The sequence below is a fragment of the Callithrix jacchus genome, chromosome 10 (assembly GCF_049354715.1).
Source record: "Callithrix jacchus isolate 240 chromosome 10, calJac240_pri, whole genome shotgun sequence".
NCBI classification, from domain to species: Eukaryota; Metazoa; Chordata; class Mammalia; order Primates; family Cebidae; genus Callithrix; species Callithrix jacchus.
In genome coordinates this window covers 130,819,475-130,840,058 of record NC_133511.1, presented here as the reverse complement: position 1 = coordinate 130,840,058, position 20,584 = coordinate 130,819,475, and the positions used below count along the sequence as shown (strand labels likewise).

Below are 20,584 nucleotides of genomic sequence, written 5' to 3'. Positions count from 1 at the left end.
GTACCAGGGAGATTTCATTTGTCCATCCATCTACCCACCCACTCACCCATTAATCCATCCATCCATCCATCCATCCAATCATCCATCCACCCACCCACCTACCCATCCACTCACTCATTTCTCCCTCCCCCTGTCCATTCATCCAGCCATCCCTTCATCCACCCATCTGTCCATCCATCCACCCATCTACTCAACCACTCATCCATCCTTTCATTCATCCATACCTCCATCCATCCACCTGTCCATTCAGTAATCCATCCACCCATCTCATCCATCCACCCACTCACTCACCCATTCATCCATCCATCCATCCATCCATCCATCCAGCCAGCCAGCCATCTCATCCATCCACACACCCACTGACCCATTCATCCCTCCTCCCTCCCTCTCTCCCATCCAGACCTCCCTCCCTCCCTCCATTCATCCATTTGCCCATCCATCCATCCATCCATCCATCCATCTGTCCATCCATCCACTTGCCCACTGACCCATTCATCCATCCTTCCCTCCCTCCACCCATCCATCCATTCATCCCAACCATCCATCCACTCACCCACCGAAAGCAAAGTTATTGAGTGCATCTGCTGTGAGGGTGACCATCGGGGATCCACATGGGCTGCTACCTTTGAGGCATTCAGAGCAGGAAGGCCAGCAAGGGTCACACAGTGTGGCCAAGGTGGTGAGGACAGTGTTCAGTGAAGGGATGTGACACCTGGACCAAGTCTTGAGAAGCAAGTACCCCAAGGTGTCTGGACTCCTGAGGCACAGCTCCCCCCGCGATGGTCCTGGTCCCGGGCTGCCCTTTCCCCAGTGGAGCCTCCCAGTGCCTGCCTGCCCAGCGGAGGCCTGGCCTGGTTTCGGCCTCTCTCAATCCCTCACCTGAGAACAAACACTCTGTGTGCTCACCTGCTCACCCCTCACGCAGCGTGGCCCCAACATCCAGCCTTTCACCCCCGCAGCCTTGGGAGGTGATGCACACACCTCCCTCCAGGGGTCTCAGAACCTTTGGAGGCCCAGAAAGTGGGCATGCTTGGGGGTCTGAGTTTGCCCTGGGAGGTGGGCATGGCTGGTGTTTTAGTTGCCCTCCCTTGAATCCTCAGATGCTGCCTGCCAGGGTGCAGGCCTGGGTCTTGCCACTCTGTCCCTGTGCGGGGCTGCGGCGGGGGCTGGGTCCTCCTTGGTGTCCAGAGGGTTGAGAACCATGGCTTCTTAGGGTGTGCTCTCCATCTGCCCACCAAGGCAGGGCCAGAGTCATGGTGCTGGGGGTGGGTGTGAGCCCCCACCACCCTGGTTAAGCCCAGTTGGCTGGGCCTGGGCAGCCTGGTGCTGGCAGGGTGGGCAGCGACAGGGTGGCTCAGGCTGGAAGAATGGGTGTGGGCCAGCATGGCCTCCTGTGCCCTGAGTCACTGGTCTTATGACGGAAGCACAAGATATCCAGTGACTCAGTTTCCCCTTCTGTAATGTGGGCTGATAATCAGACCTTCCACATGGGGGAGATCATGGAAAAATGGCCCCAGATGACAGTGGCTGAGGAGTGGGTGGCCTGCACTTGCCGAAGGCTGACATTTCAGTGATCAGCAATGGGGGCCACCTTTGCACCAACACAGGCCATGGGGGGATTGGCTGCAGCGGGGAATGCAGGGGGCCGCAGTGTGGGTGGGTGGGGTGCTCTCTGGGAAACCAGCCTCCTTGCGGGTCCCCCATCCCCGTGGGAGCACTGGTTCTTCAGGGAAACACCAGCGGGCCGTCGGGTTACTCTAGGGATGTGGCTCATGCAAGGGTGGGGGCCGCTGGCTGGAGACCCCGGAGGCCAGCTGGAGGCCACTCACCGAATTCTGTAGAGGACATATGTCTCTTCCTCACGGCCCTCTGTGGATTGTGTGAGACCCGCCCGCCTCGCCAGGGTCACATTTGAGAAATCCCTTCACAGCAGCCTCCAGCCCAGCGCCCAGCCGGAGACTGGAGCCATGGCCCGCCGGGCAGACCCACAGACACTGCCTGAGCCAGAAGTGAGCCACTGGACGGGGTGGGGGAACGTGCCTGCTGTCTTCGGCTCCCCCAGCAGCACAGGGGTTCCCTCTGCTCCCCTCCTTCCCCAGCCTCCTCTTCCTCCTCCCCTCCCTCCTCCTCCCTCTCCTTTCCCTTCTCCCTCCTCCTTCGGTGGCTCTGACCCCTGAATGGCTGCCCCTCACCGGGCTTCCTGGTGAGTCAGGTTTGTGGACACACAGTGGGGAGGGGGCATCACTTCAGGCGCCGCGTGACGTCTGTGCTGCCTCCTCCCTGCAGTCACGACTCAACTCTGTGCTGGCCTTGGTGACAGCCTCTCATCAGGGTAAACACGCCGGGTGTGGGTGGGGCAGGGAGAGGCCGGGAGGCCAGGATGCTGTCTGTGTGGGGGTCTGAGCTCCATGTGGCCCCGGCTCTGAGTCCCAGCCGGGGCCTGAGGCTGGGGCAGCCTGACGTGGGGCCAGGGCTGTCGGCTCCTGGCTCCACAGCATCCCGCTTGCCTCTGGGCGGCTGTCACATCCTTGACACAGAAAGCAGAACCAACAGGCAGCTTTCTTGGGGTGGTCAAAGCCCCCACTCTCTCATGACACCGGGGCCCTCGAGCCCCAAGGGAAAGCCACAGGGTGGTGACTGACAGGGTCCCAGGGCGGTGATGGGGTCCCAGGGCAGTGACGGGGTCCCAGGGTGGTGACAGGGTCCCAGGGCGGTGAGTGACGGGGTCCCAGGGCAGTGATGGGGTCCCAGGGTGGTGAGTGACGGGGTCCCAGGGCGGTGACGGGGTCCCAGGGTGGTGACGGGGTCCCAGGGCAGTGCGGCTGTCCACTTTCCCACCCTGCCAACCTGCGCAGCCCCATCGCCTCCACGACCCCAGTAGATGCTGTGAATCCGGCAGTGGGGACTGGCCGGGGCTGGGAGTCAAAGAGGTCGGGGACACTCTCGCTGTGGGGGTGCCAGTGACTCCAGTCACCCTGGCCTGAGGGACTCCTCACTGCTGTCTTCCCCAGCTCCCTTTCCCCGTTAGGAATGGGCCTCAGCTCTTTGCACCTCACCCCACAAAGGGCTGCCCGTGAGCTCAGACAGGGCTGTCACCTGGGACCTCGCCACGGGCCGAGAGGGGTGTTAGGGTTAAACCCCTGAGTCTGGGCACGACCACTGCCAGCCCAGAGGGGACACAGGATCAGGGCACCTCATGCTTCAGGGCAGGAGGGGCTGTGCTGGGCAGCCTGTGCTCGGCCAGGGTCCCTCCAGTCTCCCTAGGGCAGGGAGCCTGGCCTGGACAATCTGCCCCAAGGCCCCTTGGAGGGTGGGGGCCGAAGTTGGGGCCATCCTTGGGTTTTCCCAGGGCTCAGTGCCAGTGTGCGGAGGCCACACAGGGAGGTGGACAATGGTCCCCTCTGGCCTGGCCCTGCTGGCTCCAGTTTCCTAATCCCCAGTCCTGCTGGGGCCACACACTCAGCTTCCCCCATGTGCCAAGGTCCTGGCAGGGAGCACAGACTCAGGCTCTGGTTCTGGTGGGCACCACAGGAGGCCAGGAGTGGCTACGGCCCAGGCCCTAGCTCCTGGCCACCCTCGTTCCTGACGTCTCGGCAGGGTGGGGACCCCTGTGGGTCCTGAGTGGGAGATGGAGCTGGAGGGCCAGGCTGGGGAAGGCTGGCAGGGCTCCCCGACCTGGCTCAGCCCAGGTGAGGGCTCCAGCTCCAGGGGGTCGCCGCCTCTTTGGGGGAGCCTGGTCTGAGAAGCAGGTCAGCCAGGAAAAGAGGCCTGGTGCCTCGGGCCCCGAGTCTCCATAACTGTTGGGGTGAGCTCTCCCCACGGCCATCATGCTGCTAGCACGTCCCCCTCCCCTTGGGCCAAAGCCATAAACCCAACTCAGGGCCGGGCTCTATTTTCAGGGGGAGAAAAATGTAGCGGCGGGGAGGGCCCCAGACCTCAGTTTACCTACTGGCTACACCTGCCTGTGTCCTCCCGGGCCAGGGCGAGCACTGGTGTGCCCAGGGGTCTCACGGTTTGTGTCTCTGTGAGCTGCAGTTCTCCAGGCTTTTCCACACACCTGCTGGGCTCGGCGGGTGACACTGAGACTCATCAGAGGCCCAAGCCTCAGGGGCCTGACCCCCACCCAGACTGAGAGGTGGCTCTGGGGAGCATGGGCGAGCTGCTCCCTTCTCAGCCCTCAGCCCTGAGGTCCGCAGAAGAGACAGATGGCCACTTCCGGCCACCAGCTGGCTCCCCACGTGCGGGATTCTGTAACCTTTCCCCTGGCGGGGCGGGTACCCCTCAAGTTCCAATTACATGTAATTCCAGAGACTGGCTCAGCCTGGGAAAAGGATGGGCTTAGAGGGTGGTGGGAGGCTGGGGCCTCTGACAGCTCTGTGAGCCTGGCCAAGCGTTCCATGCAAGTCAGTGGCCCCCCAGGACCCCAAAGGATCCCATATCCTCCCTGCTCTCAGGGAGACCCCTTCCTGGGTCAGGCCTAGAAGCTGCCCCAGGGCTTGGGCCCCAGAAAGGGTTTGGTCTTCCCAGGGTAACGTGAGCCTGATCAGACCTGGGACTGGCTCAGTGGGGGCCTGGGGGCCCATGGGGGGCTACGGAGCCTGAACAGACATTCTTCTGGCAGGACACCCCTCCCCCAGCCACCCTGGGCTCATCCCACTAGTGGCTGGACGTGCTCCCTGGGTGTGTGTTGGCATTCGGGCTGCAGGGCTGCCGCATCCTGAAGAAGGCTGCGTTTGCCCAGGAAGCCATAAAGAGATGACCTCTGATAACCTGAACCAATATTTCCCCACGGCCCGGGCCCCCACAGCTGTCTTCCTGATCATCTGGCAAACGCCACACCCACCCCTTGGCCCTCCTCTACCTTCCCGCCCTCCCACTCCTGCTGGGGCATATAAGGCCCCGACCCCTGTGCCCGGGCGCAACCTACACCGCCCCTTCCAGCCACCATGGGGCTGCCACTAGCCCGCCTGGCAGCCGTCTGCCTGGCCCTGTCTTTGGCCAGGGGCTCAGAGCTCCAGACAGGTGAGAGGGCAGAGTGTCCTGGGGCCGGGGCTGGGGGGCAGGCCAGTCGCACCCAGGAGGTGGAGGTGGTTGCCGAGTGCCTCCTAGCGATCTGGGCGGCTCAGCAGAGGCTCTGGGCCTGGGTTCTAGCCCCCAGCTCTGCTGACTTTCAAGGGGCTGGAAGGACGGGGTTCCCCTGCCATTCCTTTGGGGTTGACTGCCCGACAACACTGTGGGTCCCCAGCCAGCACCAGGTGGAAACAGCAGCCCAGGCCCCAGTGAGCTGGGTCATTGTCTGCCGGGGAGGGAAGGGTGGCCAGGACCCCACCAGGAGGCCCCCGTCTCAGGTGGCAGAGACCCCGGAAGGGTGGAGGCTGCATAGCCCTTGCTGGGGTGCCCAGACCCCCTCCCCTACACCCTGCTCGGCACCCGGCCTCACTCCTCGCTGGGTGAGACCCCTGGGGTGGGGTGACCAAGGCCCAGCAGTGGGAACCTTTCCCGGCCAGGGCCTGTGCTGGGCTCGAAGCTGCTTCCAGGTCTTCCGTGGGGCCCTCCTCCCGAGGGCAGCGTGGGCAGCCTTCCCCGGCCGGCGCCCCTCACCCCTCGTCCCCGGCTACTCCCTCAGAGGGCAGAACCCGAGACCACGGCCACAACGTCTGCAGCGCTTGGGGCGACTTCCACTACAAGACCTTCGACGGCGACGTCTTCCGCTTCCCCGGCCTCTGCGACTACAACTTTGCCTCCGACTGCAGAGGCTCCTACAAGGAATTCGCCGTGCACCTGAAGCGGGGTCTGGACCAGGCCGGGGCGACCCCCCAGGTGGAGTCCATCCTGCTGACCATCAAGGACGACACCATCTACCTCACCCGCCACCTGGCTGTGCTGAACGGGGCCGTGTGAGTGTGGCGGGCGGCGCCTCTCCCACGTCCAGCAAAGGGGGTCGATGGCTCCCGAAGGGGTCTCCCTCGTAGCGAGCGCCTTTCTGTCCCAGCACACAGCTTAGGAGAACAGCCTTGCAGTTTGGGTTCAGGTCACTGATCCATTCAACAAACACTGATGAACCCAGGCAAAGGGTTTTATTATCCCTTTTGCATGAGGCCCGGACGGCTCCTCCCCTCGTGGGAGCCCACCAGGCTCTGGGCGGCCTTGGCACCCCGGAGGCTCCTGTGTCTGGTCCTGGGCCTGGAGTGGCCGTGTGCTCCATCCCCAGGCTACAGTTACAGAAGCCGGTGCAGGGGGTCTGTGGGGGACCCCTCCCCACCCCCAGCTATTGTTGTGCTGTTGTCTCCTGAACAATGAGGCCCTGTGGGTGCGTTCCTGTCCAGCGGGTTCTCCACCTGCAGGGCTAGCCCTTCTTCAGCCTCGGGGATTCAGTTCTCTGCAAGGGGCTCCAGTGTGGGCGTGGGTGGGAGGTAGAGGCCCTCAGGTGTGGGTGAGGGTGGGAGGTAGAGACCCTCAGGTGTGGGTGAGGGTGGGAGGTAGAGGCCCTCGGGTGTGGGTGAGGGTGGGAGGTAGAGACCCTCAGGTGTGGGTGAGGGTGGGAGGTAGAGGCCCTCAGGTGTGGGTGAGGGTGGGAGGTAGAGACCCTCAGGTGTGGGTGAGGGTGGGAGGTAGAGACCCTCAGGTGTGGGTGAGGGTGGGAGGTAGAGGCCCTCAGGTGTGGGTGAGGGTGGGTGGGAGGTAGAGGCCCTCAGGTGTGGGTGAGGGTGGGTGGGAGGTAGAGGCCCTCAGGTGTGGGTGAGGGTGGGTGGGAGGTAGAGGCCCTCAGGTGTGGGTGAGGGTGGGAGGTAGAGGCCCTCAGGTGTGGGTGAGGGTGGGAGGTAGAGGCCCTCAGGTGTGGGTGAGGGTGGGTGGGAGGTAGAGGCCCTCAGGTGTGGGTGAGGGTGGGAGGTAGAGGCCCTCAGGTGTGGGTGAGGGTGGGTGGGAGGTAGAGGCCCTCAGGTGTGGGTGAGGGTGGGTGGGAGGTAGAGGCCCTCAGGTGTGGGTGAGGGTGGGTGGGAGGTAGAGGCCCTCAGGTGTGGGTGAGGGTGGGTGGGAGGTAGAGGCCCTCAGGTGTGGGTGAGGGTGGGTGGGAGGTAGAGGCCCTCAGGTGTGGGTGAGGGTGGGAGGTAGAGGCCCTCAGGTGTGGGTGAGGGTGGGTGGGAGGTAGAGGCCCTCGGGTGTGGGTGAGGGTGGGTGGGAGGTAGAGGCCCTCGGGTGTGGGTGAGGGTGGGAGGTAGAGGCCCTTGGGTGTGGGTGAGGGTGGGCGGTACAGACCCTTGGGTGTGGGCACAGATGGGAGGGTAGAGATTCTCAGGTGTGGGCATGGTGGGTGGGACAGGTAGAGGCCCTTGGGCACTGAGGTGCAGAGGCTGGGGTGAATGCCTCTACCTGGGCCAGCACGGGCACCAGCAGAAGGTGGGGTAGGGCCCTGACAGCCTCAGGGGCAGCCTGGGGGTTCCCATGGGGGGTTGTTTCACTGAGCAGGGGGCCTAGTAGGGGGCTGGGCAGCCTGGCCCTCCCTAGTCTCCCAACCTGGTGTCCTCAGGGCCCTGAGAGGGGACCCTGCCCCGGACTGTGCCCTGAGAGGGGACGCTGCCCAGGACTGTGCTCCAAGGAGAGAGTGAAGAGGGCTGTACAGGCCGGAGGTGGCTCTGCGGGGAAGCCCAACCAGCGGAGATGGACAGGGGCTCTTAGGCCACGTCCACTGACCTGGACAGAGCCGCCCCCACCACTCACACACAGCTTCAGTCCCCTCCGGGCTGCAGGGTCCCGGGAGGACAAGCTGGGGTCGGCGGGGCGGTCTGGGCGGTGAACCCAAGAGTGACCCCGACGTGCTCCGGCCAGGGTCAGCACCCCGCACTACAGCCCTGGGCTGCTCATCGAGAAGAGTGACGCCTACACCAAGGTGTACTCCCGAGCCGGCCTCGCCCTCCTGTGGAACCGCGAGGATGCGATCATGGTGCTCAGGGGCCCCGGGCTTGTGGGGCTGGCAGGGGCTCCGTCAGGCCTCTGGGTGGACCCCAAGGGAGGGCAGGGTGGGCAGGGCATGGCGCTGGACTTGGGGGGCAGCAGCAGAAGCCAGCCTGGCTCTGACCCCCGGGCCTCACCCTTCCCCCAAACGCACTTGGCTTCTGGGTCACCTGCCCTCCCTCCTGTCCCACCTTCCTCTGGCTCAAATGAGCAGCGAGGGGGTTCCTGGCCGCTGTCCCAGAGGCCGTGGGCCGGGTGGGAGGCCAGCTCACCCGCTCCCTCCCCAACAGCTGGAGCTGGACAGTAAGTTCCGGAACCGCACCTGTGGCCTCTGCGGGGACTACAACGGCCTGCAGAGCTATTCCGAATTCCTCTCTGACGGTGAGGCCCAGAGGACTTGGCGGGGCGGGTGGGCTGGGGGCTCCCGGGAGCCCCGCTGAAGGCCGTGCCTCCCCAGGCGTGCTCTTCAGTGCCCTGGAGTTCGGGAACATGCAGAAGATCAACCAGCCTGACGTGGAGTGCAAGGACCCCGAGGAGGAGCCGGCCGCAGCGTCCTGCACCGAGCACGTGAGTCCCCTCGTCCCGGGTGGGGGTCCCGGTGGAGCTGGCCTCTGAGCAGCGTGCTCACCCACATCCATTCCCAGCGCGCCGAGTGTGAGCGGCTGCTGACCGCCGAGGCCTTCGCCGACTGCCCGGACCGGGTGCCGCTGGAGCCGTACCTGCAAGCCTGCCAGCAGGACCGCTGCCGCTGCTCCGGCGGGGACGCCTGCGTCTGCAGCACCGTGGCCGAGTTCTCCCGCCAGTGCTCCCACGCCGGAGGCCGGCCCAGGAACTGGAGGACCGCCTCGCTCTGCCGTAAGCGCCGGTGCCCTGCGGGCAGGGGACTCCGGGGGGACCCCACGCTGTCCCCCCAAGCCTGGAGGTGGGGGTGGGAGCAGTGTCTGCGCAGGGGACCGGGAGCGGGGGGATGCTCACCTCGGGCTGGGAGCCCTTCTTGCCGCACCTCGGGGTGGAGCCGCTGCTGTGCCCCAGCCTCACCCTCACCTCGGGCCTCTGTGGTTGCAGCCAAGACCTGCCCCGGGAACATGGTGTACCTGGAGAGTGGCTCGCCCTGCATGGACACCTGCTCACACCTGCAAGTGAGCAGCCTGTGCGAGGAGCACCGCATGGACGGCTGTTTCTGCCCGGAAGGTGCGTGTGGAGGAGGCCCTGCCCCGGCACTGCCCACCGGGCGAGATGCCTGCAGCCCTGGCCTCGGGTTCTCACCTGTGCTGAGGGGACGGCTCTGCTGGGTGGTGGGGGCAGTGGCGGCACAGAAGTGCCTCTGCCTCCACCCAATACCCGGGCGGGTCCAGGGAGAAGGGGCCTCAGTGTCAGGCTCTTCCCCAAGGCTGGCTTTGGGGAGGCCGGGAAGGGGGCTGCCTTCTGGTTATCACCCTGGGGACAGACCTCCTACTGCCTGGCCTGGAGGCTGGAGCCCCATGGCCAGACCCTGACCCAGGGACTGGGTGGAGACCACAGGTGTCAGCCCAGAGGATCAGCGGTGCCTGCGGGTGGGAGGCCTGGCCGGGAGTCCCCCCAGTGGGGATTCTGGCTCTTTCTGAGCTAGCCGGGGTGACGCTGCCTCCCTGGCCGTCCCAGGCACCGTGTATGATGACATCGCGGGTGGCGGCTGTGTTCCCGTGAGCCAGTGCCACTGCAGGCTGCACGGACGCCTGTACACACCAGGCCAGGGAATCACCAGTGACTGCGAGCAGTGGTGAGTCCTGGGCCAGGGCTGGCACGGCAGAGGTGGGGGCGGCAGAGCCCTGACCCTGTGCCCTCCGCTTAACAGCATCTGCAACGATGGCCGCTGGGTGTGCAAAGACCTGCCCTGCCCCGGCACCTGCACCCTGGAAGGCGGGTCCCACATCACCACCTTCGATGGGAAGAAGTTCACCTTCCATGGGGACTGCTACTACGTTCTGGCCAAGGTAGAGGCCGTCCAGGGGCTGGGGCACGGGGCAGAGCTGGGCTGGCATCCAGGCCCTCAGCTGTCCGGGGGTGGTGGGCCGGCTGTCCGTGAAGCACAGGGTGCCCGTGGGCTGTCTCGGGGCAGGTGATGGGGCTTCTGCTCTCTGGCTGGAGGATGAGAAGTGGGCCTTCCCTTCTAAGCCACTGCCGGGTCCTAGGGTGCAGGGTGCTGTCCGCCCCGGCCCTCAGCGGCTACTCTGCCTCCTGTCCTGTCACAGGGTGACAATGATTCCTACGCTCTCCTGGGCGAGCTGGCCCCCTGCGGCTCCACGGACAAGCAGACCTGCCTGAAGACGGTGGTGCTGCTGGCCGACAGGAAGAAGAATGTGAGTGGCCCTGCCCTCTCCTTCTGGAGCCCCCGGTCCCCCGAGGGGGCCCTTCCCTGCCCTGAGCATCCTCGGCCCTTCCCCAGGTGGTGGTCTTCAAGTCCGACGGCAGCGTGCTGCTCAATGAGCTGCAGGTGAACCTGCCCCACGTGACTGGTGAGTAGCGCCCAGGGAGGGGCCCGGGCCCTTCGAGCTCCACGGGGCCTGCAGTGATTCGGGCAGTCCAGATGCCTCCGACCCAGGAGGCTGGGTGGGAAGATCCCACACTGGGAGGGTCCCTGTGACCCCCCGCAGACTCCGTCCTGGGTCCTCTGATGGAGGGGGCGGTGGGAGGGTGGCACCTTCCCGCTGCTCACCTGGGCCTGGCAGGTCCCGGGACCCCGCCCCTCACCCCGCCCATCTCCGTGCCCCTCATCGTGCCCCTCACCGTGCCCCTGCCTGCAGCGAGCTTCTCCATCTTCCGCCCATCTTCCTACCACATCGTCGTGAGCGTGGCCGTCGGCCTCCGGCTGCAGGTGCAGCTGGCCCCGGTCATGCAACTCTTCCTGACGCTGGACCAGGCCGCCCAGGGGCAGGTGCAGGGTGAGTGGCTCCAGGGGCAGGTGCAGGGTGAGTGGCTCCAGGGGCAGGTGCAGGGTGAGTGGCTCCACCGAGCTTGCCCCGACAAAGGCCCATAGGGGGCCCTGCCCTGCCAGCCCCAGACCCTTACCAACCTGCCCTGGCCCCTCAGGGCTCTGCGGGAACTTCAATGGCCTGGAAGGTGACGATTTCAAGACCGCCAGTGGGCTGGTGGAGGCCACGGGAGCCGGCTTCGCCAACAGCTGGAAGGCACAGTCCAGCTGCCAGGACAAGCTGGACTGGCTGGACGACCCCTGCTCCCTGAACATCGAGAGTGGTGAGGCTCGGCAACGCGGGCACTCTGCCCAGCCCACCTGGGGGACCCGCCCATGGCCTCCATGGAGCCGGGGCTCCAGTCAGATGTGTGGGTGGGGAGGGCAGTTAGGCGGCTCTCCCCACGGGGCAGCACAGCACCTTTGACTTCCTGCTGGGGCTGCTTTATGGTGGCCATGCGGCAGCCTGCCAGGTGACCCGGAAGAGAGCCTGGGCTGGATCCTACTGGGATGCTGGGCCCTGGGTGAGAGATGGGAGGTGGTGGGTACCCTGCAGGGGGCTCTACCCAGCCTGGAGCTGCCTGGAAATCTGATTCCAGGGGAGGAAGGGGACTGGGCGTGGGTACACAGGGGGAGCCATGTCTGGGGTCCAGGGGATCTCATGGGGGTCCCAGGTCCCAATGAGGTTCCGATACCCTCTCCCCAGCCAACTACGCTGAGCACTGGTGTTCCCTCCTCAAGAAGACAGAGACCCCCTTCGGCAGGTGCCACTCGGCCGTGGACCCCGCTGAGTATTACAAGGTGAGTGGGACCCGCACCCCCAGCCCCCCACGCCATCGAGGTGGATGCAGGGCAGCCCCAGCCCCCCACGCCACACGTGAGGTGGACTCAGTGCACCCGGCCCGGCCCAGCCCGCGGGTTGTGCGTGTGAGGTATGCTAGCTTGTATGTGTGAGTGCCAGCCACTCTGTCCCCCGGCCTCACTGCCCACCCGCCTTGCTCTGTCACCCAGAGGTGCAAATATGACACATGCAACTGTCAGAACAACGAGGACTGCCTGTGCGCCGCCCTGTCCTCCTACGCGCGCGCCTGCGCCGCCAAGGGCGTCATGCTGTGGGGCTGGCGGGAGCGCGTCTGCAGTGAGTCTGCCCCTGCACGCTGCGTCCCGGGGATGGGTCTGGGCTTCAGGTTCCTGGGAGGGGGCTGGGGCCCTGAGCATGGGTGGTCCGGGGAGAGGGGTCGGCTCCCAGGCAGCTGCGGACCAGGCCCCAGCTTCTGAAGCTGGCAGTAGTGGGAAACCAGTCCCTCCCACAGCAAGGGGCAGCCACGCAGCAGCGATGGAACTGGGGACGGGCGGCCGAGTGTGGGAGTGGGTCCCAGAGTGTGCACGCCCTGGGGATGGGAGCTGGGTGTCTGGCTGCTCACGCCCCTCACGCCACCCGTGGTCCTCCGCAGACAAGGATGTGGGCTCCTGCCCCAGCTCACAGGTGTTCCTTTACAATCTGACCACCTGCCAGAAGACCTGCCGCTCCCTCTCCGAGGCCGACAGCCACTGTCTCGAGGGCTTCGCACCTGTGGACGGCTGTGGCTGCCCTGACCACACCTTCCTGGACGAGAAGGGCCGCTGCGTGCCGCTGGCCAAGTGCTCCTGCTACCACCGAGGCCTGTACCTGGAGGCGGGGGACGTGGTCGTCAGGCAGGAGGAACGATGGTGGGTGCTGGGCCCCGGGGACCTGGGAGGCTCTACCTGGGGAAGCTGAGATGCCCGAGGCTGAGGGGGGCCTGGGTGGGGGCTCCGAGAGTCGCCGGGCTCACCTGTGTCCCGGGGAAGCTGCTGCTGTCTGTGGCCATCCCCAGTGGGCCCTGCTCATCCTTGGCCTCTCCCACAGCGTCTGCCAGAATGGGAAGCTGCACTGTATGCAGATCCGGCTGCTTGGCCAGAGTAAGTGGCGCTGCCCCGTCACCCCTCCCCTCCACCCTGCCCCAGCCACCCCTCTCCGGCCACCCCTCCTTTGCCACCCCTCCCCTGCCCTCCTCCCTGCCCACCCCTCCCCATCCACCCCTCTCTGGCCACCCCTCCCCACCGCCCCTCTCCAGCCACCCCTCCCCGGCCACCCCAGCCTGGCCACCTCTCTCCGGCCACCTGCCTGCCCACCCTGGCCATCTGCCCCAGTCACCCTCCCCAGCCATTCCTCCCTGGCCTGGCCACACCTCCCCAGCCTTCCTGAGACCCTCAGCTTCAGCTGGAGCTGAGGTGGTCCCTCCGTCCCACAGGCTGCTCAGCCCCAAAAATCCACATGGACTGCAATAACCTGACCGCATTGGCCACCTTGAAGCCCCGAGCCCTCAGCTGTCAGACTTTGGCCGCTGGCTATGTGCGTGCTGGGGGTGCTGCTGTGGGTGGGGGGGTCCCTGGCTGGCTGAGCCTGGATCCTGAGCTGCGCCCCCGGCCAGGGTCTGGGTGCTGAGTCCTGAGGATGCAGGCCCTGTCCCTGGGAGGGAAGCGGCAGCCTGTGGGCCACTGGGGCACAGGGGCCAGTGTAGGGCCCTCGGCGGCAGCCCTTACCAGTCTCCCTGCCCAGTGGCGGACCTGAGAGTGGGGAGGCCTTAGCCTGGGCCAGGGAGAGAGGTGGGAGGTCCAGGACATAATGGAGACTGCATTGTCAATCCTGGCCGGGCATCCAATCCTGACCCCAGGGAGGGCTGCACCCTCACCTGTCCACCCCCGAATCCCACCCTCTGGCTGTCTCCAGTACCACACAGAGTGTGTCAGTGGCTGTGTGTGCCCCGATGGGCTGATGGACGATGGCCGGGGGGGCTGCGTGGTGGAGGAGGAGTGCCCCTGTGTCCACAACAAGGACCTGTACTCCCCCGGGGACAAGATCAAGGTGGACTGTAACACCTGGTAAGCTGGCCCGGCCTGTCCTGGCTGCCTCCCAGGCCCCACGTGCTCTACAGCGGTGGCCACTGGAGAATGGGCTGAGGGGCAGGTGCCTCTCCTGGGGGGGTCCGCCTGGGTGTGGTAGCCCCTGTCCCACCACGGGGGTGGGGGGTCTCTCATGTCAGCTGCTGGTCTTGAAGCCATGGGGGGAGAGGCATTTGGAGCCACTTTTGGGGCCAGCATGGACCTGCAGGTGTCCTGTGTGGGCGGCACAGGGAGCTGTCTGCCTGATGCCCAGGGTCTCCTCCAGGCACCCATGAGTGGGTGGGGGGGCCTTGGCCCCTGGGTCCCTTCAGGCTCCTCTCCTGTCCTCCTCAGCACCTGCCAGAAAGGACGCTGGGCGTGCTCCCAGGCCGTGTGCCACGGCACCTGTTCCATTTATGGGAGTGGCCACTACGTCACCTTTGATGGGAAGTACTATGACTTCGACGGACACTGCTCCTACGTGGCTGTTCAGGTGCGGTCATGGCCACGTCCTAGCCAGCTGCTTGTGGTCAGGGACCCCCTGCCTGCCCCGAGTGAGGCTTTCAGCTCCCTGAGAGGTCCTGAGATGTGGGAGCACTGGACTTTCCTCAGCCCCAGACCCACACCTGCAGGGAGATTTGGCCTTCCAGCCAGGGGTGGGCGGGGGTGGTAAAATCCCCTCTGCACCACCCAGTTCTGTGGCCCTCCTGTGGGTGTGGGTGGGGTTGACCGCCCAGCAATGGGGACTGAGGGGACCTGTATAGGGAGCTGAGTAAGGGCCAGGGCTAGGCCCCTGCCCACGAGGCTCTCTGGATCCAAATCCCACAGCCCTTTGAGGCACCATGATCCCTGGGGACAGGGGATGGGCCTGCAGTTGGTCAGGTCCCTGGATGGGCAGGAGCAGGGCCAGGTTTGTGTGCTCAGTGGCTGTGGCCCCACCAGCTAGGGTGGGTGTGCCCTGAGGGGTACCTGGGGCCCAGCCGTCCTGGCTGACCTCCCCCTCGTGGCCCCCAGGACTACTGTGGCCAGAACTCCTCACTGGGTTCATTCAGCATCATCACCGAGAACGTCCCCTGTGGCACCACGGGAGTCACCTGCTCCAAGGCCATCAAAATCTTCATGGGGGTGAGTGCCGCCGGCCCCGGGAACGTGTGAGCCCTGGGGGACCCTCAGGCCAGCCAGTGACTGGGGCTCTCCTCCGGGCAGAGGACAGAGCTGAAGTTGGAAGACAAGCATCGAGTGGTGATCCAGCGGGATGAGGGTCGCCACGTGGCCTACACCACGCGGGAGGTGGGCCAGTACCTGGTGGTGGAGTCCAGCACGGGCATCATCGTCATCTGGGACAAGAGGACCACCGTGTTCATCAAGCTGGCTCCCTCCTACAAGGTGGGCTGCCTCCCTGCCTGCCCTGTCCTCCCTGTCCTCTCCTGGCCGCCCCACCCCACATCCCCTACCCCAGTGTTTGCAAGACAAGCCCCTGCCCTCCTCCAGTCCCTTTTTGGAGTCCTAGGATGCTTGTCTCCTGCAGGGCACCGTGTGTGGCCTGTGTGGGAACTTCGATGACCGCTCCAGCAACGACTTCACCACGCGGGACCACATGGTGGTGAGCAGTGAGCTGGACTTTGGGAACAGCTGGAAGGAGGCCCCCACCTGCCCGGACGTGAGCGCCAACCCCGAGCCCTGCAGCCTGAACCCGCACCGCCGCTCCTGGGCGGAGAAGCAGTGCAGCATCCTCAAAAGCAGCGTGTTCAGCATCTGTCACAGCAAGGTGGGGGGCCGGCCATGGAGGGGCAGAGTAGGCAGGGAAGGGCTGTAGGCGGGCTGTGGCTGTGGGCGGGGCCGACTGTAGGCAGAGCAGTGCTATAGGCGGGCTGTGGCTGTGGGCGGGGCCATGGGCGGGGCCGACTATAGGCAGAACAGCGCTGTTGGTGGGCTGTGGCTGTGGGCGGGGACATGGGCGGGGCCGACTATAGGCAGAACAGCGCTGTAGGTGGGCTGTGGCTGTGGGCGGGGACATGGGTGGGGCCAACTATAGTCAGAGCAGGTCTATAGGTGGCTGTGGCTGTGGGTGGGGCCATGGGCGGGGCCGCCTAGGCAGAGTGGCGCTATGGGTTGACCTTGGACGTGGTTAGGGCCTAGTAGAGCATATTCCTGATCAGGGCGTGGTCACAGCAGGGCGGTGTCTTAGGTGTTCCTGGGGCTAGCGGACTTCTCCACATGCTCAGTGGGCACCTTCAGGGGTCGCCCTGCTGCACCACCATGGAGCGCTTGTCCTCCAGCTTTGGCTCTGGCCGCTGCATCCTTAGGTCACGGGCCATGTAATCAGCCTTCCCTTTGGCCCTGGGCTGGACCCGCAGCCTCCCTCTGCCTCCCAGGCTCAGACACTCAACTGGAGGGAGAAAGGACATGCACCCCCACCCCTGCTAGGCCCACATGCCCCCAGCTGCAGGGAGTGTGGGGAGGGTGGGTTCTAGGATGGCCATGTTGCAGCCAAGGACGCTGAGGGGCGGGGTGACAGGTCCACACAGCCACGGCGGACAGGTGTCTCTGGAGCCTCTCCCAGAGGTTAGCCCTGCTGGGGCCCCAGGTGATGTGCCCTGTCCCAGGAGCAGGGGCAGCCTCAGTGTCCTGAGCTCTAGGGCACCTGTGAATTCCTGGCACCATGAAGGCAGCACGGGCCCAGGGCACACCAGGGTCTTTTCCGCAGGTGGACCCCACACCCTTCTACGAGGCCTGCGTGCATGACTCATGCTCCTGTGACACGGGTGGGGACTGTGAGTGCTTCTGCTCTGCTGTGGCCTCCTATGCCCAGGAGTGTACCAAAGCAGAGGCCTGCGTGTTCTGGAGGACGCCGGACCTGTGCCGTAAGAGCCCCCCAAACTGGATCTGGGGCCAGCAGGGGGGCTGGGAGGGCTGTCCTGTGGGCTGGGGTGGCACTCTTTGCCCATCCAGGCAATAGGTGTGCATCGCCACCCTTTCCCCAACCTCCTTGGAGTCCTTTTTTGGGGCCCCATAGACCTGGGATGGCAGAGCAGGGTTGATGTGTCCTTGCCCCAGCCCCCCACCCCAGATTCGCCTCATCCTGGCCCATGCCTGAGCCCCCAGCCCCGGCGTCTGACCCCGGCCCCACCTCCCTCCAGCCGTATTCTGTGACTACTACAACCCTCCGCATGAGTGTGAGTGGCACTATGAGCCGTGTGGGAACCGGAGCTTCGAGACCTGCAGGACCATCAATGGCATTCACTCCAACATCTCCGTGTCCTACCTGGAGGGTGAGCAGGGCGGGCCTGGGGCGGGAGATGACAGCAGATGAGCCTGGAGGGTGAGCAGGGCGGGCCTGGGGCGGGAGATGACAGCAGATGAGCCTGGAGGGTGAGCAGGGCGGGTCTGGGGCGGGAGATGACAGCGGATGAGCCTGGAGGGTGAGCAGGGTGGGCCTGGGGCAGGAGATGACAGCAGATGAGCCTGGAGGGTGAGCAGGGCGGGCCTGGGGCGGGAGATGACGGCAGATGAGCCTGGAGTGTGAGTGGGGCAGGCCTGGAGGGGTGACGGCAGATGAGCCTGGAGGGTGAGCAGGGCGGGCCTGGGGCGGGAGATGACGGCAGATGAGCCTGGAGTGTGAGTGGGGCAGGCCTGGAGGGGTGATGGCAGATGAGCCTGGAGGGTGAGCAGGGCGGGCCTGGGGCGGGAGATGACGGCAGATGAGCCTGGAGTGTGAGTGGGGCAGGCCTGGAGGGGTGATGGCAGATGAGCCTGGAGGGTGAGCAGGGTGGGCCTGGGGCAGGAGATGACGGCAGATGAGCCTGGAGTGTGAGTGGGGCAGGCCTGGAGGGGTGATGGCAGATGAGCCTGGAGTGTGAGCAGGGCGGGCCTGGGGCGGGAGATGACAGCAGATGAGCCTGGAGTGTGAGCAGGGCGGGCCTGGGGCAGGAGATGATGGCAGATGAGCCTGGAGGGTGAGCAGGGCGGGCCTGGGGCGGGAGATGACGGCAGATGAGCCTGGAGTGTGAGTGGGGCAGGCCTGGAGGGGTGATGGCAGATGAGCCTGGAGTGTGAGCAGGGCGGGCCTGGGGCGGGAGATGACAGCAGATGAGCCTGGAGTGTGAGCAGGGCGGGCCTGGGGCAGGAGATGATGGCAGATGAGCCTGGAGGGTGAGCAGGGCGGGCCTGGGGCGGGAGATGACGGCAGATGAGCCTGGAGTGTGAGCAGGGTGGGCCTGGGGCAGGAGATGACGGCAGATGAGCCTGGAGTGTGAGCGGGGCAGGCCTGGAGGGGTGATGGCAGATGAGCCTGGAGTGTGAGCGGGGCAGGCCTGGAGGGGTGATGGCAGATGAGCCTGGAGTGTGAGCAGGGTGGGCCTGGGGCAGGAGATGACGGCAGATGAGCCTGGAGTGTGAGTGGGGCAGGCCTGGAGGGGTGATGGCAGATGAGCCTGGAGTGTGAGTGGGGCAGGCCTGGAGGGGTGATGGCAGATGAGCCTGGAGTGTGAGTGGGGCAGGCCTGGAGGGGTGATGGCAGATGAGCCTGGAGTGTGAGTGGGGCAGGCCTGGAGGGGTGATGGCAGATGAGCCTGGAGTGTGAGTGGGGCAGGCCTGGAGGGGTGATGGCAGATGAGCCTGGAGTGTGAGTGGGGCAGGCCTGGAGGGGTGATGGCAGATGAGCCTGGAGTGTGAGTGGGGCAGGCCTGGAGGGGTGATGGCAGATGAGCCTGGAGTGTGAGTGGGGCAGGCCTGGAGGGGTGATGGCAGATGAGCCTGGAGTGTGAGTGGGGCAGGCCTGGAGGGGTGATGGCAGATGAGCCTGGAGTGTGAGTGGGGCAGGCCTGGAGGGGTGATGGCAGATGAGCCTGGAGTGTGAGTGGGGCAGGCCTGGAGGGGTGATGGCAGATGAGCCTGGAGTGTGAGTGGGGCAGGCCTGGAGGGGTGATGGCAGATGAGCCTGGAGTGTGAGTGGGGCAGGCCTGGAGGGGTGATGGCAGATGAGCCTGGAGTGTGAGTGGGGCAGGCCTGGAGGGGTGATGGCAGATGAGCCTGGAGTGTGAGTGGGGAAGGCCTGGAGGGGTGATGGCAGATGAGCCTGGAGTGTGAGTGGGGCAGGCCTGGAGGGGTGATGGCAGATGAGCCTGGAGTGTGAGTGGGGCAGGCCTGGAGGGGTGATGGCAGACAGGCCTGGCCATGTGGGGTTGAAGGCTGGAGACCCATGGGGACATGCGGAGGGAGGCATGACCCTCAGGGCACCTTCAGCCCAGGGAGGCCAGGCTCCCCTTGCTGCAGGATCAGGAGGGAAACAGGCTGGCCCAGAAATCAGAAGTGGCATGGTGGGAGGTCCTAAGGTCGGTGCAGAGCAGGGCAGGTTGGGGAACATTTCAGGCACAGGTCCGCAGAGGCCCCGGTGGGTGCTGGCATCTGAGCTGAGAACCAGTGATGTGAAGGAGGGTGTGGTGGGAAATTTGGGAAGGAGAGTTCCGCCATGGGAGAGGAATGTGGGTCTTGGGACTCAGGGGTGCTCTTGAGACTTGGCAGGGACCCTCAGCGGGCAGTGTTCGGGCACAGTGCAGGGGGAGATCTAGGTCTTGCCTTTCTAATTCCTGGGCTTCCCAGAGGGGCATCCTCCAGAGAAGGGCCTGCCAGGGTGGGGATGGTGGGTGGGGTGTGGTAGACTGCGGTGGTCCCAACTCCATGCCCTGTGCCCACCAGGCTGCTACCCCCGGTGCCCCAAGGACAGGCCCATCTATGACGAGGACCTGAAGAAGTGTGTCAGTGCAGACAAGTGTGGCTGCTACATTGAGGACACCCACTACCCACCTGGAGCGTCGGTTCCCACAGAGGAGATCTGCAAGTCCTGGTACCTAAGCCACATGGCAGGGGGTCTGGGGAGCTGCACATATGGGGACATGGGCACACACACACATGTGAGCACACAATGCATGAACACACAACCATTCCACATGGGCGCACATGCACACAAATGCGCACACATACCATGTGCACACAGTCACACACACGCCCACAGTCACACATGCATGGATGCTGACACGCAGGCACAGTCACACATGCACACTCACAGTCACAGTTACACATGCACGCACAGTCACACACACGCCCAATTCACACATGCATAGATGCTGACACACAGGCACAGTCACACAGTTACACATGCACACACTCAGTCATATATACACACAGTCATACATACACAGTCACAGTCACACCATACACACACACTCAGTCACACAGTCACACATGCACACACTCAGTCACAGTTACACATGCACACACAGTCACACACACACACCCAATTCACACATGCATAGATGCTGACATGCAGGCACACACAGTCACACATGCACACACTCACAGTCACAGTCACACATGTACACACTCAGTCACAGTCACACACACACCCAATTCACACATGCATAGATGACACAGGCACAGTCACACAGTCACACACACACACACTCTCACAGTCACACATGCACACACTCACAGTTACACATGCACGCACAGTCACACACACCGACAGCCACACATGCATGGATGCTGACACACAGGCACAGTCACACATGCACACACTCTCAGTCACATGCACACACAGTCACAGTTACACATGCACGCACAGTCACACACACACCCACAGTCACACATGCATGCACAGTCACACACACACCCACAGTCACACATGCATGGATGCTGACACACAGGCACAGTCACACAGTCACACATGCACATACACAGTTACAGATGCATGCACAGTCACACACACACCCAATTCAC

At 64.8% G+C, this 20,584-nt stretch overlaps 1 protein-coding gene across 1 annotated transcript in view; it reads left to right on the top strand.

Moving 5' to 3' along the window:
- Positions 1-4,918: 4,918 nt before the first annotated feature.
- Positions 4,919-20,584, top strand: part of MUC2 (mucin 2, oligomeric mucus/gel-forming) — a 44,160-nt gene continuing 28,494 nt past the window's right edge. Inside the window, exons 1-26 of the mRNA XM_078341802.1 lie at positions 4,919-5,022; positions 5,627-5,897; positions 7,828-7,942; positions 8,244-8,334; positions 8,411-8,520; positions 8,598-8,808; positions 9,019-9,144; positions 9,595-9,712; positions 9,788-9,926; positions 10,185-10,292; positions 10,379-10,448; positions 10,737-10,874; positions 11,023-11,187; positions 11,610-11,704; positions 11,915-12,041; positions 12,358-12,613; positions 12,792-12,844; positions 13,177-13,277; positions 13,656-13,807; positions 14,162-14,300; positions 14,822-14,932; positions 15,014-15,193; positions 15,336-15,575; positions 16,515-16,671; positions 16,948-17,079; positions 19,505-19,652. Of these exons, the coding sequence (XP_078197928.1) occupies positions 4,947-5,022; positions 5,627-5,897; positions 7,828-7,942; positions 8,244-8,334; positions 8,411-8,520; positions 8,598-8,808; positions 9,019-9,144; positions 9,595-9,712; positions 9,788-9,926; positions 10,185-10,292; positions 10,379-10,448; positions 10,737-10,874; positions 11,023-11,187; positions 11,610-11,704; positions 11,915-12,041; positions 12,358-12,613; positions 12,792-12,844; positions 13,177-13,277; positions 13,656-13,807; positions 14,162-14,300; positions 14,822-14,932; positions 15,014-15,193; positions 15,336-15,575; positions 16,515-16,671; positions 16,948-17,079; positions 19,505-19,652 (3,629 nt within the window). The 5' untranslated portion in view covers positions 4,919-4,946. The remainder of the gene's footprint in view (positions 5,023-5,626; positions 5,898-7,827; positions 7,943-8,243; positions 8,335-8,410; positions 8,521-8,597; positions 8,809-9,018; positions 9,145-9,594; positions 9,713-9,787; positions 9,927-10,184; positions 10,293-10,378; positions 10,449-10,736; positions 10,875-11,022; positions 11,188-11,609; positions 11,705-11,914; positions 12,042-12,357; positions 12,614-12,791; positions 12,845-13,176; positions 13,278-13,655; positions 13,808-14,161; positions 14,301-14,821; positions 14,933-15,013; positions 15,194-15,335; positions 15,576-16,514; positions 16,672-16,947; positions 17,080-19,504; positions 19,653-20,584) is intronic.